General features: G+C 41.8%; 1 protein-coding gene across 1 annotated transcript; it reads left to right on the forward strand.

The window, feature by feature from the left end:
* Positions 1-9502: 9502 nt before the first annotated feature.
* On the forward strand, positions 9503-17024 carry LOC129833087 (G-protein coupled estrogen receptor 1). Its single transcript, XM_055897377.1, has 2 exons — positions 9503-9734; positions 14798-17024. Exon 2 carries the CDS (start codon positions 15229-15231, stop codon positions 16333-16335), a length of 1107 nt encoding a protein of 368 aa, XP_055753352.1. The 5' UTR covers positions 9503-9734; positions 14798-15228; the 3' UTR covers positions 16336-17024.
* Positions 17025-19013: the final 1989 nt, after the last annotated feature.

The raw sequence follows: 19013 nt of genomic DNA on the forward strand, positions 1-19013 counted from the left end.
CAGAAAAATAAGTTGGGTTACTCCTTACTCCTAAATCATCATCTCCAGCATTGGGACCTTCCATTATGAGCTTTGCTTTGGTGTGGATTTAGGCCTATCGATTAATATCAGTTGTGTTCCTTGTATTCACCTTTCCTTATTTCTATCGTGGATTAGGTTTCTGTGTGCCAATGGAAAGTCTACAAAACTATGAGCAAACCAGCCTTCGTATTCAATTGGATTGTGATGATACCGATGAATGAATGTTGCATACAATGTGCTAATTTGTTGATAAAAAAAAAAACTGGATTAATATTTAATTTGATGTGTATAAAATATGCAAAAAAGGAGAGTAATTGCCCATAATTCTGCACCTTTGGATAGTTGTTCTTCCAATTTGATGATTTAGTGACTGCAAAGAAAATGTGTTGATCTTCTGGGATTTGTAACTAACTTTCTGTTTTGTCTGCTTGGACTCAAGAGATAAGTATGGTTGCAGTAATCTTTTTGCAGGCAGTCGTGTTCTTTTGATGAATGTATTTGCAATTGTATAATATAGTTTTGATGAATGCATTTGTTTTAAGAAGACAGCTACGTTTCGAAAAAACATTTACTGTTTTGCAGGCCACAGAGTTCTTGGTCTTGTCGACTGTTTTGAAAATCGACAACATTGTTCCAAAACATACTTGTACGTGATTGAGAAAAAACTGTAATGCAGCTAACTCTCACTGTACTCAAAAACACATTTTCACCATTTACTGAAATTGAGAGACTTTTATAAACAAAGCATTCTCTTGACATTGTCTAGGTTCAATCAAAAACTTTGGCACTACCTTATGGTAAGTGTGTTTTTGGCATACTCTTGTGAGCTTCCGTTAGATAGATATAATCATTGAAGGTTGTTCTGCCTGTGGCTATGGAACCCTGACCTGTTCACCGGACGTGCCACCTGTCCCAGACTGTTACGTTCCCCAGTTTCTGTGTTGTGTTTTGTATTTGAGTGTGTGTGTTTCAGGAGATAGCTTCCTGAGTTCTCCCCAACCAGCTGATTGGTCGACTCAATGGCTAATTGATGACTGGAGAGCTGACCCCGCCCCCTCGTCGAGAGAGAGAGAGAGAGAGAGAGAGAGAGAGAGAGAGAGAGAGAGAGAGAGAGAGAGAGAGAGAGAGAGAGAGAGAGAGAGAGAGAGAGAGAGAGAGAGAGAGAGAGAGAGAGAGAGAGAGAGAGAGAGAGAGAGAGAGAGAGAGAGAGAGAGAGAGAGAGAGAGAGAGAGAGATCTGATGCGTTTGGGGTAATTTACTGCGTTAGTTGTTGCTGGGAGCAGTTGGTATATTCTGTGAGTTTGTTGCTCAGTCAGACAGAGCCTCATTGATGTCCTGTGTTTGTGAAATTGTTAATAATTATTCTGTGAGTTTGTTCCCAGGGGGGAAGGCACCTAGGGAGTGCTTAGGCAAGAGGCCTGCGGGCATACATATACCCGTAGTATATTCACTGTCTAGGCACACTAGGTAAGACCTGGGCGGACCACCCCCTGTATTTTGGTTAGGGCACCAGGTGGTGCTAAGTTAGGTAAGTTAAGTGGGTAGGCAGGTTAGATAGGAGAGGGGGAGCTTTGATATTTACTTTCTTTCCTTTGGTTCCGTCCAGCCCCTTTCCCCCATATTACCATGTAAGGAAAAAAAATCCTAGTAAATGGTAAATTCTGCTTTTGTGTCATCCTTACTCGCACCTACAGCCCATACCTTTTTCACTTCACGGGGAGTTGAGTTGTAGCAGGGTGTTGCGTTCCCGCTTCATAGAGGCGTGCGTAACACAGACCTGCTGTTTTCAACTCTCTAGAGACAGTAGGAGCGGTAGAGATACTCTTAATGATCGGCTATGAAAAGCCAACTGACATTTACTCCTGAGGTGCTGACTTGTTGCACCCTCGACAACTACTGTGATTATTATTATTTGACCATGCTGGTCATTTATGAACATTTGAACATCTTGGCCATGTTCTGTTATAATCTCCACTCAACACAGCCAGAAGAGGACTGGCCACCCCTCATAGCCTGGTTTCTTCCTAGGTTTTGGCCTTTCTAGGGAGTTTTTCCTAGCCACCGTGCTTCTACACCTGCATTGCTTGCTGTTTGGGGTTTTAGGCTGGGTTTCTGTACAGCACTTTGAGATATCAGCTGATGTAAGAAGGGCTATATAAATACATTTTATTTTATTTGATAACCCGACTTACTGTACTGGAATGAAACTGGACATGAGGGAACATAAAGTATCAGATAGTCCTGCCATGTACAAGCCCATACCATCCCTTGACATTGTCCAATAACTTCTTTGAGGACACTGAGTATGTTAATGCGCAGACATTCTCTAGACAAAATGTTTTAACGTACAGTATATTAGTCTAGGCAATATGTGAAAATTATGTTCACTTTTTCATAAAAGCATGAAACTTGGTACAGTTTGGGACCCGGAGCATTTTTATATATGGAGGCATCGCAAAAATACCTCCTGGCAGCCATGACGACAATTTTCCATTCCACCATAACCAAGTAATGTATTTTGCATCATATCTCCTGAACAAAACATGATAACACAGAAAAGGTGATGTTTCCCTCATGTTTTGATGGTCAAGGATTACAATGGTGCCATGTAAAACATCATAAACAATTCAGATTATTATATAATGGTGGACTGCCATGGCAAGCCATGGTAAGAATTCCAAGTAAATCACAGTTTCTGACAACATACACAATAGAATATTATTTCTGTGGCATACAGAGCCGACGTACAGTTGTCTGCTGGTATCTTCTTGCTCCTGGTTGTGAATGTGGATACTGCGTTCCACTGTAAATTCATGGAACATAGGAACGCCTATGACTTGTTAGGACCCAGGGACTTGGTGATTTCATGTGCACATATAGTGCCCTCATAAAGTATTCATACCTCTTGACTTATTTCACATTTTGATGTGTTACAGCCTGAATTCAAAATGGATTACATTTATATATTTTTCTCACCAATCTACACACCATACCCCATAATGACAAAGTAAAATTCATTTTTAGAAATTTGTGCAAATGTATTGAAAATTAAATTCAGAAATATCTAATTTACCTACAGTACCCTAACCCAGTCAATTTACCTAACCCTAACCCTAACCCAGTCAAAAGTTTGGACACACTTACTCATTCAAGGGTTTTTCTTTATTTTGACAATTTTCTACATTGTAGAATAATAGTAAAGACATCAAACTATGAAATAACACATATGGAATCATGTAGTAACCATAAAATTGTTAAACAAATCAAAATATACATCAGATGACCTGGCCTCCACAATCCCCCAACCTCAACCAAATTGAGATTGTTTGGGATGAGTCGGACTGCAGAGTGAAGAAAAAGCAGCCAACAAGTGCTCACCATATTCAAGGCTGTTGAGAAAGCATTCCAGGTGAAGCTAGTTGAGAGAATGCCAAGCGTGTGCAAAGCTGTTATCAAGGCAAAGGGTGGTTATTTGAAGAATCTCAAATCTCATTTGTTTAACACTTTTTTGGTTACTACATGATTTTATATGTGTTATTTCATAGTTTTGATGTCTTCACTATTATTCTACAATGTAGACAATAGTAAAAATAAAGAAAATCCCTTGAATGAGTAGGTGTTCTAAAACTTTTGACCGGTAGTGTATTTTATATTGTATATTGTTCAAAGTAGCCACCCACTTTTTACTCCATACATTTTCCCTGAGACCCAAAAGCACTTGTTACCTTTCGAATGCTTAGCAGGACATGAAAATGGTCCAATTCACGCACTTGTCAAGAGAACATCCCTGGTCATACCTATTGCCTCTGATCTAGCAGACTCACTAAACACAAATGCTTTGCTTGTTTGTTTGTAAATTATGTCTGAGTGCTGGAGTGTGCCCCTGGCTATCTGTACATTTTTAAACAAACCAGACAGCACAATTTTCTTGTTTAATATAAGGAATGTGAAATTAAGTACATCTACTTTTGAAACTTAAGTATATTTAAAACCAAATACTTTTTGACTTTTACTCAAGTAGTATTTTACTTGGTGACTTCACTTTTACTTGAGTCATTTTCTATTAAGGGATCTTTACTTTTACTCAAGTATGGTAATTGGGTACTTTTTGCATCACTGTGTGTGGGGTACAGAGATGAGGTAGTCATTCAAAAATCATGTTAAACACTATTCTTGTACACAGAGTGAGTCCATGCAACTTAATATGTGACTTGTTAAGCAAATGATTAGTCCTGAACGTATTTAGGCTTGTCATAACAAAGGGGTTGAATACTCCTCAAATTATATTTCAGAAAATAACATTTCCATTTTGAAGCACTTCACAATTGTCCTTTATGATTGCACTAACAGTCAAGACAACATAAATCAAGCTCATTTTGAAATGTTCATGAAGAAAGTTACAGAAAAGGAGCAAGTCCTCTTACAAATTATGCTTTGGTGCAGTACATCAAAAGCAAATAATACACATGTTATTTATATAGCTTTTTCCCACAAAAATGAGTGCTTCACAAAAACTGGCCTAAACCCCCCAAAAAGCAAGCGGTAGCAATGTGGAAAGGAACAATGTTCAAAAGATGATAGGAACCTTCTTTAGCTGTACCGGGTTGAAGGTTGGAGTGCACATGACCATCTGGTCCAGATAAGTTGTACATTTAGACAAGAGAGTATTGTAGAGTGTGACAGTTCATGAATCAGTTGTTCATTTAGACAAGAGAGTATTGTAGAGTGTGACAGTTCATGAATCAGTTGTTCATTTAGGCAATATTCATGGCATGGATGACCAACAGGGTCATAGTAGATGAGACCCTCTTGCCAGAGAGTTGTCCACATAGGTCGACAAAGATCTCATATTCTATACTTCAATCCACCATATCTGGGCATTCTGGGCATTCTGAGAATGTGGCCAAGCCATCAGAGTCATGCTGTGACATTTTGGCAACTGGTCTTCTTGTATAGCTTACATAAGTATATTCTATTCGTCCAGAAGACACAGCAGATTCTCTTGAGACAACCACTGCTAAAAGACACCCCCCTTCTCATGTTCTTGACAACACGGCAACACTCCAAACCATACAACAGAACAGATTTGACATAGCTGTTCTATTCTAGGTGGATATTTGTTTGGAGGCTGCTCTGCTAAGACATACAAATGGGATGAGTTGTGTCAATGCACAATGAGAGGATGTTGTTCAGAGATCGTACAATTGGGAGAAGAGGGTCAATAGTTTGTATGATGTGGTTTTGGTCATGATCCATTCAATGGTAATAAAGTAAAGGATAGGATAGACGGGTGACCCTGACCTGTCTCACTCCAGACTGCACAGGGAACCACTTAGAGAGGGTACTGCCAAAGAGAATATACATGAAGAGGTTCAGAAACTGATTCTCCAATAGAAATCCCGATCATGTTTGTAGTCGATGTCATGGCGAAGTTAGCTAGCTAAGCTCATGCACAGAAACACGTCATCGGGTCTAACGGTCATGCAGGCCGTCAAATCAAAGGGACTGATTGTAACAATAACATAGAATCTCAGAATCTGTGGAGACACCATACATCTATCCCATCCTTGTCATGTGCAGAATCCTGCTTGCTCCTGCCTTAGCTTGGTGTCAATGGCAGACTCCATACATACATTTTCAGTAAAGCAGAATAAAAAATTATTGATTCCGCATTACTCCTAAACAGGGCTTCAAGTCACACTCCAGTCTCCTTTTCATTGCAGTTATCACCTGATTTACTTAACAAAAGGCACATCTCAAGGTGGTCCAGATATCCTCATGACATGGCACAAGTGGGGGGTTCGGCCTTTCCTCTTTTGTTCTCTCTTGCTCCTCTATTGTTCCTTAAGCAAGGGGGAGGTCGATGACATCAGTGGGCACCATGAGACCAATTTCTTGAATGGCCTACTCCTTGAAGTTTGCAGTTATGTAAAAAAAAAGTATGAGGTCTTTCAAGTATGAGGTTTCTCAAAATAAATATATATTTTATAAATCAACAACTTAAATAATATGATACGGTGTACGTAGTCAGAAACTGTGATTTCATTGGATTAGTTCCCATGGCTTACCATGGCAGTCCACAATTATTTAATGAACTGAACTGTTTTTTATGTTGAGCATGGCTCCAATCAGGCCTTTATGGTAGAGTGGCCAGACGGAAGCCACTCCTCAGTAAAAGGCACATGACAGCCTGCTTGGAGTTTGCCAAAAGGCACCTGAAGACTCTCAGACCATGAGAAACAAGATTCTCTGGTCTGATGAAACCAAGATTGAACTCTTTGGCCTGAATGCTAAGCGTCACATACGGAGGAAACCTGGCACCATCTGGCACCAAGCATGGTGATGGCAGCATCATGCTGTGGGGATGGATGTTTTTCAGTGGCAGGGTCTGGGAAACTAGTCAGGATCGAGTCAAAGATGAACGGAGCAAAGTACAGAGATCCTTGATGAAACCTGCTCCAGAGCGCTCAAGACCTCAGACTGGGGCGAAGGTTCACCTTCCAACAGGACAACAACCCTGAGCACACAGCCAAGACAACGCAGGAGTGCCTTCGGGACAAGTCTCTGAATGTCCTTGAGTTGCCCAGCCAGAGCCCGGACTTGAACCCGATCGCACATCTCTGCAGAGACCTGAAAATAGCTGTGCAGCAACACTCCCTATCCAACCTGACAGAGCTTGCAAGGATCTGCAGGGAAGAAAAAAAAGTAATGGGGTCTGAATACTTTCCGAATACACTGTATCCTGGAGACAGACCTGATCTGGAATAAGTCAATGTCATAATGACCCACTCACTCTACGGGGCATGTTAGCAGCACAGCCATTCTGAGAGGGTTATGAGAGGACATGAAAGCTACAGTATGTTGACTAGAGAGTCTCTATGGTGCATGGGTGAGCTGAACCTCTTTAGAGTGTGTTACCCTCACCACTGGGCCCCGCGATCCACTGGGCTCTGACAGGCAGTCATGTAGTCTGGCTTCTACAGCACCCTGTATGGAGCACCACTGTAATTCACCAATAGGCATACAGTACACAGAACCAGGTCCTCTCACCCACTGGGTGGGTATTCATACTGTCTGGAACCCATTGAAAGTCATTACATGACTGTGTGATATGAATGCATTATGAATGGGTGTTGGGATGAGTGTTCTCAGTATTTGTGAATTATCTCCTAGCTGTTTCGATATGATTGAAATTTGCTATTCTCCCTCTTAAGGATCCGCTCCTTTTTTTCAGTTTGAGCCTAAAATGACATACCCAAATCTAACTGCCTGTAGCTCAGGACCTGAAGCAAGGATATGCATTTTCTTGATACCATTTTAAAGGAAACACTTTGAAGTTTGTGGAAATTTGAAATTAATGTAGAATATAACATATTAGATCTGGTAAAAGATAATACAAAGAAATAAACTTGCATATCTGTTCAAAATGTTGTATCAAGACTGGCCAATGTGCCTAATTGGTTTATTAATACATTTTCAAGGTCATAATTGTGCACTCTCCTCAAACAACAACATGGTATTATTTCACCGTAATAGCTACTGTAAATTGGACAGTGCAGTTAGATTAGCAAGAATTTAAGCTTTCTGCCAATGTCAGATATGTCTGTGTCCTGGGAAATGTTCATGTTACTTACAACCTCATGCTAATCACATTAGCCTACGTTAGATTAACCGTCCCGTGGGTGGGGGCACCGATCCTGTAGAGGTTTAAGGCTTAAACATCCTTCTTTAACTTGTCTCCTCCCCTTCATCTACACTGACTGAAGTGAATTGAACAACTGACATCAATAAGGGATTATAGCTTTCACCTGGATTCAACTGGTCTGTCTATGTCAGAAAGAGCAGGTGTTCATAATATTTTGTACACTCAGTGTATAATTTAGTGTGGAAATAATTTGTTGATGCCAATAGGATCTCTGTGTGTTTGCCTGTGCATCTGTACTGAGATCAGTTACACAATGCATAAAGAAATAAGCCCCCTGTAAAGAAGAGCTTCCTGTTTTGGTGTCAAGGCCAAAATGAGCAGCATCAGTCTGCCTGCCTCAGATACACGGTGTGAATGGCGATGTAGAGCAGTTAGTATGGTAGTTACATGAGCAGTTCCGTTCCATCCACCAGATGGCCATATCTAAACACAGACTGGCTCTGTACACTGTCAGATAGCTCAGCTGTCACAGAAGCACTACACTATCCACCATCAACCGCAACAGGAAGAGGGACACAGTCATAAAATATTTAATAAAGTCTTCAATTGGGTCTACAGTCTGTGACTGGCTGGCTTCAAAGTGATTTTGATGTTATTCTAACCGTTAGAGCCATAGCACCTGCTTACCTTCCCACTTGCTGACACTGAGGACCAACCTCACAGGAAGTGGTCAACTATAAGCCTCATCTAAGCATCATGTGGTGTCCATCCCTCTCTTTCTCTCACTCTCCCCTTTTCTCTTGTCAAAATGTATTCTGCTCGTAGGTTAATTATCTTCCCTCTTTTTTGATTTCTCTCTCTTTACTCCTCCTTTTTTTCTCATCTTGAGAACAAAGCTGTGTTGACGAAACCAGAAGCCTCTAAAGGGCATCAAATGTAATTATGAGGAAAATGGCGCAAACTCACAACTCACTTTGCTTGTAATACATAGCAGGGCCAACTATTACCTGTAAAATATAAGGATTCCATGCTTGGCTGTCCTCATTTGGCCTCTTGAAAAAAATATCTGTTTATAGTCGTGGGTGTTCCTGAATAATTATCTTCTAATCTACGAGTATTCAATACAAAAACAGTTAGTGACTAAAACGTTTTGTGATTGAGAGCTCTGCATACCCTTTTGGGACTAACAAATCTATTACAGTGTACCGCCTGGTAAGCTTTCTTATCATCTGTTTTTCCCTTGGAAGCAGGCTGGTAAAAGTGGCATCAGTGGTATTTACTGGAGTTCCACATTAAAGCCACTCATGCCAGATTCCCTCCAGTTGGACCCAGTTAGGCTGTCCTATGCCAAATGTTTTTCAGTGCTTTTCAAAACTAGTGAAATATGTTCACTATGCAATGGAAACAGATCTGCTGCAAACAGGATGTCAATGCAAACTCCTTTGAGAGGCATATCTAAGAAGAATGAGGTATATGTCTATAAAGTATATACAGTATAGTGATGACCTTGTACAAACGATATACTGTATTTTCTGACTGGATGTGTACAGCGCTGTTTTCCTTGCTCAGACTAGATGGACTCTACAGATGAGGCTGTTTTCTCAGGCTACAGTCTATGGGCTATGTACATAGAGACCTGGGCCAAGATACATCCGGAGCCTTTAGAAGATCCCATAGCATCCACACACCTGTCTGGGTTAATAATTAGGTCACGGAACCTGAATGCTTTGAGCAATTCAGGGAGGGTTCAGGGAGAGAGGTCTGAGGGGGGAGGGGATAAGAGGAGGAGGGGGGAGATGAGTGAGGGAACAAGCATGGTCACAAACAAAGCAAGTTTCATGAGGGAGGAGGTCTAGTGATCAGCTCCCGCGTTTGCTTGAGCGCTCTCTCCTCCTCTTCTTCTGGCTCCTCTTTCTCTCTCCCTCTCTCCCTGGGTTGGGGTGAACAGCAGGTGGCGCAGGCAGTGAGTGCAGCCTCAGCTGGACATGGGGATTAGAAATCGGTGACACTCCACTGACTTCTGCACTGGAGCTTCACACTGGATGGACAACAAGCCCACCACGGAAAAGTAAGTGGTTTTCTCTGCTCTCCATCCCTGTGTGATATCGTAGCTGTTTTATAACTATTACAGAGTTGAAAAAAATAAATAGTCTTAGATATTAGGAGAAGGTGCAAACTTGAATTGGATGGGAGGTTTCAATAGATCAGGACCAGAGATGAATGGGTTTTTTCCTCTGCTCATTGTCAGATTTAATTTCACTTCAATGATGTTACAAATTAGACAGTTCAAGTTGTTATTTTCAGATTTAAGATTGTGTAAAAAATGGGGACATTAAAGAGTCCATTCTACAAAAGAAAATTAACATGTGTAGCCTGGTGTGGATAAGATGTCTGTTGCTTTTGGGGTTGATGGACCATTTGTACCTTCATGCCCAGTGAACAGAAAGTGATTTGTGATGTATAATTTATTTTATTTGCTCTTCATTTTTCCATACTAACCTACATGTCTGAACTGGTAGATTGACATCCTGTTTCCCTAGAGAGACAGGGAGCTGTCAAGTCTCATGTCTCACTAGCACCATGCACCTCTTCTTCTGTCCACAACAAAAGAACCTTCCTTAGTTTCTAGAGATCGATGCCCAGCTTGATGTCAATAGGGCCATTGGGGGAGCTTTTTGCCTGGTGCTTAAGCTTTTCAGCTGGCTTATAAATGGCGTGTTATGACAAAAACTGTATAATAACGCAAAATGGGGTCACCAGCCTTGCTTATAGACAGTGCAGATGGAGGATAAACAAATTACATATCAAGCCAATTCATACAGATAGAATGCCTCACACCATTCTGCCTCAGGCTATAAAAGTCTTCCTGGTAACAAGAGTTTTCATGTATGACTGTACTAAATGACATAAAGGGTCAAATACAATGTACCAGTATGTTTATCTTTGAATTATACAACTGCCTTTATAAGGGAATGATATTAATCTTAGCTTTCCTAATGTGGGCCCTGTTGATTCCTGATCAGCCATCCATCTTGGTCCATATCAAAATAAAGACCCCATGTCTAATCTAAGTGGGCTGGCATGTCTTTCTACACTTATCTGCCTTCTAGGACTGCCAGTGCCAGTTCTTTGGAAATATGATCCAAAACCATCACAGCAGTTTGAGGCTGCATTGTGGAAACGTTAGAGGATGTATTGCTCTAAGTGTCAAATCCTTCATTCTGTTCGAAGTCAAAACAGATAGTCAACGTTTGTTTGCCAAAGGATAATGGTAATATACTGCATGGTTGGGTTAGCGAGGCTTCCTGGAAGTTTCTCAGATGGCTCAGAGGCTATTCTCCCTGTGAGATGAGATCCCTATGTCTCGTTTATACCGTTTTTTAAATGTCCTGTGCATACATGCTTCATGGCTGAGATATGGCTGTGAAAGCCGGCACTCAGGGGAGAGGAGGCAGCATTAATACTGCAGAGGTTTTCCTCTGGGTGTAAATGAAAAGACTGAGGGTCTGAGTGTGAACGCATGCTAAAGGTCAAGGTTCCCTCTGCACTGACGGAAAACAGGCAACGGGAAGTGTCAGGATATTATTTACACTGTAAAGGGGTTGCTGTGAATTTAACAGTAAATTACAGGCAGCAAAGAAGCATGTAAGTTACTGTATTTCATATTGTACACACCACATACCGGTTAAATTGGTACAGCACTCTTACTAATGGGTGGAACAAATATAGCCTCTTAGAAGGCACGCCTCAAAATATTTTAATGAGCCAGAAACAACAATACCATGCATCTAGTAGTGGTTAAAATGTTTTTCGCCCTCCAAAAAATATGGTACAGGTATGGATGACAGTACCATTCAAAATACAGCAATTCTTTCCTCTCCTACATAATTTTCTCACAATGCACCATAATTTACAATATGCTGCAGTAAAAGGTTTCATGGTATTTTCCTGTTGATATTATCCCCAAATTACCATACAACTTAGTTTTCCTTTACAGTGTAGCTTAGACTACTATTTAGCTAAGATCAATGTGTAGAAATTAAAAATTGGATCATGTGCAAAACAGCTAGGGTTAGATTAACATTGTATTTTTGTAAATAACAGCTGGTGCACGATATCTAAGGAAGTCTCAAGGTTTTGCTTGCCTGAGGTAGAATATCTCATGATAAGCTGTAGACCACACTATCTACCTAGAGAGTTTGTATCTGTATTTTTCGTAGCTGTCTACATACCACCACAGACTGATGCTGGCACTAAGACCGCACTCAATGAGCTGTATTCTGCCATAAGCAAACAGGAAAACGCTCACCAAGGGGCGGCTCTCCTAGTGGCCGGAGACTTTAATGCAGGGAAACTTAAATCGGTCTTATCAAATTTCTATCAGCATGTTAAATGTGCAACCAGAGGGAAAAAAAACTCTGGACCATCTTTACTCCACAAACAGAGACGCATACAAAGCTCTCCCTCGCCCTCCATTTGGCAAATCTGACCATTATTCTATCCTTCTGATTCCTGCTTACAAGCAAAAATTAAAGCAGGAAGCATCAGTGACTCGATCAATAAAAAAGTGATGAAGAAAATGCCAAGCTACAGGACTGTTTTGCTAGCACAGACTGGAGTATGTTCCGGGATTCCTCTGATGGCATTGAGGAGTACACCACATCAGTCATTGGCTTCATCAATAAGTGCATCGATGACGTTGAACCCCACAGTGACCGTACGTACATACCCCAACCAGAAGCCATGGATTACAGGCAACATTCTGTAATCCACTGAGCTAAAGGCTAGATCCGCAACGCTGATCCTCAACACAGGGGCCCCTCAGGGGTGCGTGCTCAGTCCCCTCCTGTACTCCCTGTTCACTCATGACTGCATGGCCAGGCACGACTCCAACACCTTCATTAAGTTTGCCGATGACACAACAGCGGTAGGCCTGATCAACGACAATGACGAGACAACCTATAGGGAGGAGGTCAGAGACCTGGCTGTGTGGTGCCAGGACAACAATCTCTCCCTCAAATGGATCAAGACAAAGGAGATGATTGTGGACTACGGGAAAAAGAGGACCGAGCACGCCCCATTTCTCATCGACGGGGCTGTAGTGGAGCAGGTTGAGAGCTTCAAGTTCCTTGGTGTCCACATCACCAACAAACTAACATGGTCTAAGCACACCAAGACAATTGTGAAGAGGGCACGACAAAACCTATTCCCCCTCAGGAGAATGAAAAGATTTGGCATGGGTCCTCAGATCCTCAAAAGGTTCTACAGCTGCACCATCGAGAGCATCCTGACTGGTTGCATCACTGCCTGGTATGGCAACTGCTCGTCCTCCGACCGCAAGGCACTACAGAGGGTAATGCGTACAGCCCAGTACATCACTGGGGCAAAGCTTCCTGCCATCCAGGACCTTATAACAGGCGGTGTCAGAGGAAGGCCCTAAATATTGTCAAAGACTCCAGATACCCCAGAAACTGTTCTCTCTGCTTCTGCACGGCAAGTGGTACCGGAGCACCAAGTCTAGGTTCAAGACGCTTCTAAGCCATAAGACTCTTGAACATTTCATTAAATGGCTACCCAGACTATTTGCATTTGCCCTCCCCCCTCTTTTACACCGCTACTCTCTGTTGTTATTATCTATGCATAGTCACTTTAATAACTCTACCTACATGTACATAATATCTCAATTACCTCGATTAACCGGTGCCCCCGCACATTGACTCTGTACTGGTACCCCCCTGTATATAGTCTCGCTATTGTTATTTTACTGCTGCTCTTTAATTACTTGTTCCTTTTATTTCTTATTTGTATTCGATTATGTTTCTTTTTTAATACATTTTTTTAACTGCATTGTTGGGTAAGTAAGCATTTCACTGTAAGGTTGTATTTGGCGCATGCGACTAATAAAATTTGATTTGGTTTTGATTTTGATTTGAGATTGATCTAATAGCTTTGTGACTCTAAATAAATTACTATACATTATCTGTTATCAATAAAAAAATTAAGCAAATGTAAAGTGAAGAAAAAGCAGGGACTGGAACAAGCTGCACCAAACACTCAAACTGAACAGTTTTACAGTTTTACAGTCTCTTACTAAAAGACTCAATCATGGACACTCTTACTTACAGTTGTGGCTGCTTTGCGTGATGTATTGTTGTCTCTACCTTCTTGCCTTTTGTGCTGTTGTCTGTGCCCAATAATGTTTTTACCCTGTTTTGTGCTGCTACTGTACCATGTTGTGCTGCTGCCATGTTTTGTTGCTACCATGTTGTTGTCATGTTGTGTTGCTACCATGCTGTGTTGTCATGTGTTGCTGCCATGCTATGTTGTTGTCTTAGGTCTCTCTTCATGTAGTGTTGTGTTGTCTCTCTTGTCGTGATGTGTGTTTTGTTCTATATTTTTATTTTATTTATTTTTATTTTTAATCCCAGCCCCTGTTCCCGCAGGCGGCCTTTTGCCTTTTGGTAGGTCGTCATTGTAAATAAGAATTTGTTCTTAACTGACTTAAATAAAAGGTTAAATGAATAAAACATTGATTGAACATTGATTTATGAAATGTCTTTACTGGGTCACTGTTTAGGAATATAAACATATCATCTCATGGATTAATGATATTTGCTTATCAGGAATATAACAAGGGCTGTCTCTTACGTGATAGAAAGCATGTACCCCGCTCTAGCCAAAACATCAGATTTAGAATGGTTTTGTTCAATGTTAATTAGCTCGAAATCTATTTTCCCACCATCCCACCAATTAATAAAAATTAAGTCTGGAGCAGGGTGATAGACTGAACTAGGATTGGCTGAAGATTTCAAAGCAGCAGGTTTTCAATGAATCTGTTTAAGCCTGACAATGTGCATTTTAATGTCCTTTGGTAACCACCAATGAACTTCGTCTCATCTCGGAATTAGTAGAGACAAACTGTTAAGTTCAACCATCATATATGATTGATTGCTGTGTATACAGTTCGATACCAGTAAATAATTTTACCTGAGATGAAACCTCTGGTCCTTTGGAGTTTGATATGTGCTCAGTCACTAGACAGACAATCAGACATATGTCATTTGACCAAAGGCTGCTGAGCACCTAATCCTTCTTTCATGTAATGACTTTTTTCTTCTGTCTTCTCCACAGCTCAGGTGTCACAGCAATAGCGTCACAGGCTGAGGTTGGGTGAATAAACATGCACATGGACTGGATGAGACAAGCCAGCACTGGAATCAGAACGTGTGAAAAACAAACGGCTCAAAAAAAGAGAAAGAAGCAAAGTCCCTAAGTACATGTTGGTCCTCAGGTGGGACCACATGGATCATGTAAGCCCTAGCAGCCTCTGCCGATAAGAAGGGGTGATATCAAAACATGGAGGTGCTGCTCTGTGTCTGTACCCTCTGTCATCTATTGCTAGGCAAACCTTGATATCAACATGGGGTCAGACAACCCTTAAACTATGTATATATTTATAAGAACTGACTTCTGTCAGCATGCAAATGGAGCATAGATGAGAGAACCTTTTGAGACAGAGAATCGGGCACTGACACGATTGAAGTATGTAGGCTATATGACCTATGATTCAGGACCTTCGAAGCAAAGACACAGGCAGTATGGAAGTGCAGACCACCTCTCTGGTTCAGGTATATGTCAACGGTACGGAGCAACTAAACACCTCATACGACTACAACATCACGGACGCGTCTGAGAACCCAGACACCTATCAGTTCTACACCATCGGCCTCTTCCTCTCCTGCCTCTACACCATCCTCCTCTTTCCCATCGGCTTCATTGGGAATATACTCATCCTGGTGGTCAACCTCAACCACAGGGAGAAGATGACCATCCCGGACCTCTACTTTATCAACCTGGCGGTCGCAGACCTCATCCTGGTGGCAGACTCCCTCATCGAGGTCTTCAACCTCAATGAGAAGTACTATGAGTACGCTGTTCTGTGTACCTTCATGTCCTTATTCCTGCAGGTCAACATGTACAGCAGCATCTTTTTCCTGACATGGATGAGCTTTGACCGCTACGTGGCTCTGGCCAGCTCCATGAGCAGCAGTCCTCTGAGGACCATGCAGCACGCCAAGCTCAGCTGCAGCCTCATCTGGATGGCCTCCATCCTGGCTACGTTGCTCCCCTTCACCATTGTCCAGACCCAGCACCGCGGCGAGGTGCACTTCTGCTTCGCCAATGTCTTTGAGATCCAGTGGTTAGAGGTGACCATCGGCTTCCTGGTGCCCTTCTCCGTCATCGGCCTGTGCTACTCGCTGATCGTGCGTATCTTGATGCGGGCGCAGAAGCACCGGGGCCTGTGGCCTCGCAGACAGAAGGCCCTGAGGATGATCGGGGTGGTGGTGCTGGTGTTCTTCATCTGCTGGCTGCCTGAGAACATCTTCATCAGCATCCAGCTGCTGCATGGCACGGACGACCCGGCCCAGCGCAGCACCTTCAGCGGCCACCTGTGGCACGACTACCCGCTGACGGGCCACATCGTCAACCTGGCCGCCTTCTCCAACAGCTGCCTCAACCCCATCATCTACAGCTTCCTGGGGGAGACCTTCAGGGACAAGCTAAGACTCTTCATCAAGCAGAAGGCCAGCTGGTCCGTGCTCTACCGCTTCTGCCACCACACCCTAGATTTACACATACCTGTGAGGAGTGAGGTGTCGGAGGTGTAACGCTGCAGGATCAGCAACATGTTTGAATGAAAGGTTAGGATGTAACAGAAGTCCAGGGGGGAGGAAGAGCTATGTGCTGCTGTGTCTACCCAGCAGGATCCTGGGAATTGTCTTCATGACACCCTCAAAGGCTTCCAGAATTCAGCTTCTTATAAGGGGTAGAGATGCCATGGAGGAAAAGCTAGAAACTGACCATGAGGCTGCCATTTTGTGCGGGTGGAGAATGCACTGTGTCATTAGATATAAATAATGAGATCTGGGTATTAAATACACATTTGGAAAATGGAGAAGGAAAATTGATGAAAATACCAGGTTTGGTGTTCTTTCAATGTCTTCACTTCGCTTATCAAAAGACAAAGTCATTATTCTAATGTCACAAAACTATACCTGTCATGAAACCGCAACAATCTACTCAGAGAAATGGCGGTGAGGGAACAAATTAAAACAGACACATTAAAGGGACCAGTGACTTGCTTCTCCTTGACCCCAGTGTGGTCATTGTAACACTGTATACTGCTCAGAACTGTTTGGGTAACCCATAAGACTGCTAGACAAACCTGTTGTCAGCTCGTTTTTGTATGTACTGACAATGGCACTGTATTGTAAGTAGATGTCCTTTTCTTTGTTTGCCTGTGCAAGCAATTGTCCACTAACACCACTTTTATTTAAATAAATACATTTTTTAGGAAGCTGTTGAGGAGCTCTTTGCTGACTAAGTACTGACAACCTTAAGTGTATTACAAAAAGTGGAAGTAAAAGACATGATATGCCTTCCACAAATCTAAACAAATCATTTTTCTACATATGAAAACAAATTGTAGGTGGTGACCTACAGTACACGCACGCAGACGTCAGAAAAAAGTTTATTTACCTTTGATTTTCTCCTATTTTTACAGAATTCATTTGAAATGTTTTAAACAAAAATATTATTCAAATCAAGGTAGATCGCAAAGGAAACATGAATGTTCATTTTCCTCAAGCATACACAAACAGCCAGTGCCCTCAGTATTTGGAGGACACTAAATATATCTAGTCAAGACCGATACTCATTCTAAAGACAGATATTATCCACAGTATTATGACCCTAGTTGTCAACTCCTGTTTGCCTGAGGCAGAAACAAGGAGGCAGGTGTTGTTCGGAGCGGAGGAGATGGGACTATATGTAAACACATTACTCAGTGAAGACGATGGAGGCGCTGCTATCATCTCTTGTGTTTACTCTCAGTCTCCAACAGTTTCAGTCATTCTAAAACTACAGTGAGCAGGGACAGATTGATTTACCAAATGCGTGTTTATTTACCAAATACTATTTTGGGTAAGGGGTGAGGGTAAGGGTAAACATCCTTTTAAACATCCTTTTCTGCCTTGCTAATCTGTCTGTGAAATAAGGCTAAATAAAGACCAGAACTTTTAGTTCTTGTTACAGTTGAGAGTATGTACAGTAGGCTACTTACTGTAAGGAGTCGCACCTGCTCCTATTTTGCTAGAAAAATCTCCTCAATGACAGGAAGCCGGCAAAAGGACTGCTCCCCTCATCTATTGTTCTCATTCACTATAAACACAAAAATTCTGCGGAAATACACCAATCTCTGTAAATTTATGCCATGACTCTGTTAACCCTTATTGAACTCTAAGACCATTGCCTCAGTCATTACTGTGTAGGATATCCTTACTGTGCATTACGGTGCATTCTGAGAAAAGTATCCCTTTCCCATGAATGTAAAAGGAACCGATAGAAACACAAACAAATATAATGGATTCCAGTAATTGCAGTTCCCAGCAGTTAGCTTTTTGTGCTATTTGTTTGTGTTTGTGAATTGATCCTAGGTTACTCAAGCTGTAATTCATTCTATCTCTAATTTGAATCTGGGGAAATGATGGATTAGTGCGTGTGTCAGATATCGTTTGACTAATAGGCCTACTTACTGAAACCACAACAGAAGAGGCATGGTATTTTTTATAGACATCATAAAATATCTTGTAAAATCTGCCAACAAGCCCTTTTATGTGCGCCTGAATTCCCATGCGTGAACCACCCAAAACAAGCAAACTAATTTCAATCAAGATATCAATAATAGCATAGTCTGGGTGTTACTTCTGTGGCATTTCCTTTCCACCAACATGTACACATCAATAACCTCGAGACTTGAGATGTCGACGCTTGGAACCAGTTCAGCTCATCATTGGAATATGTGTTTAGTAGTAGAGTAGTGTGAGGGTTCGTAGAGAAATAACTTTGATTCGTAGTTTAGCACTAACAAAACACACGCACAGTGTGTAACTCCCATTGCTAGTCATAGGCAATTTGAGGCTATGTCCTTCAGGATTATGCAACAGGCGGGCCACTCAAACAGGATGGCAGTGGTACATTTGGGTGCCACCACTGTGTACCATTTATGGCCTAACCCATGTGCGTTGTTGAAAAATACAATAGCACATTGATTTTATTTTAGAGTGCCTGGCTAAAAAAAAGCCAGGGCATCAAAAGCTGGGTTCCTAGTTGGAAGTAGATAGGCTATCATGATCAACTTGTTTCTTACCTTGTAATAAATACTAACAATACACACTATCAAATGAGCAATAAGGAGTAGTAATTAACAAACGGTTCCTAATAACTACAAGGCAACTAAATACTGGCTACTAAGCAACACAAGAGGAGTGGAAAAACCATTGGACAG

Source organism: Salvelinus fontinalis, chromosome 34 (genome assembly GCF_029448725.1).
Source record: "Salvelinus fontinalis isolate EN_2023a chromosome 34, ASM2944872v1, whole genome shotgun sequence".
Taxonomy (NCBI): domain Eukaryota; kingdom Metazoa; phylum Chordata; class Actinopteri; order Salmoniformes; family Salmonidae; genus Salvelinus; species Salvelinus fontinalis.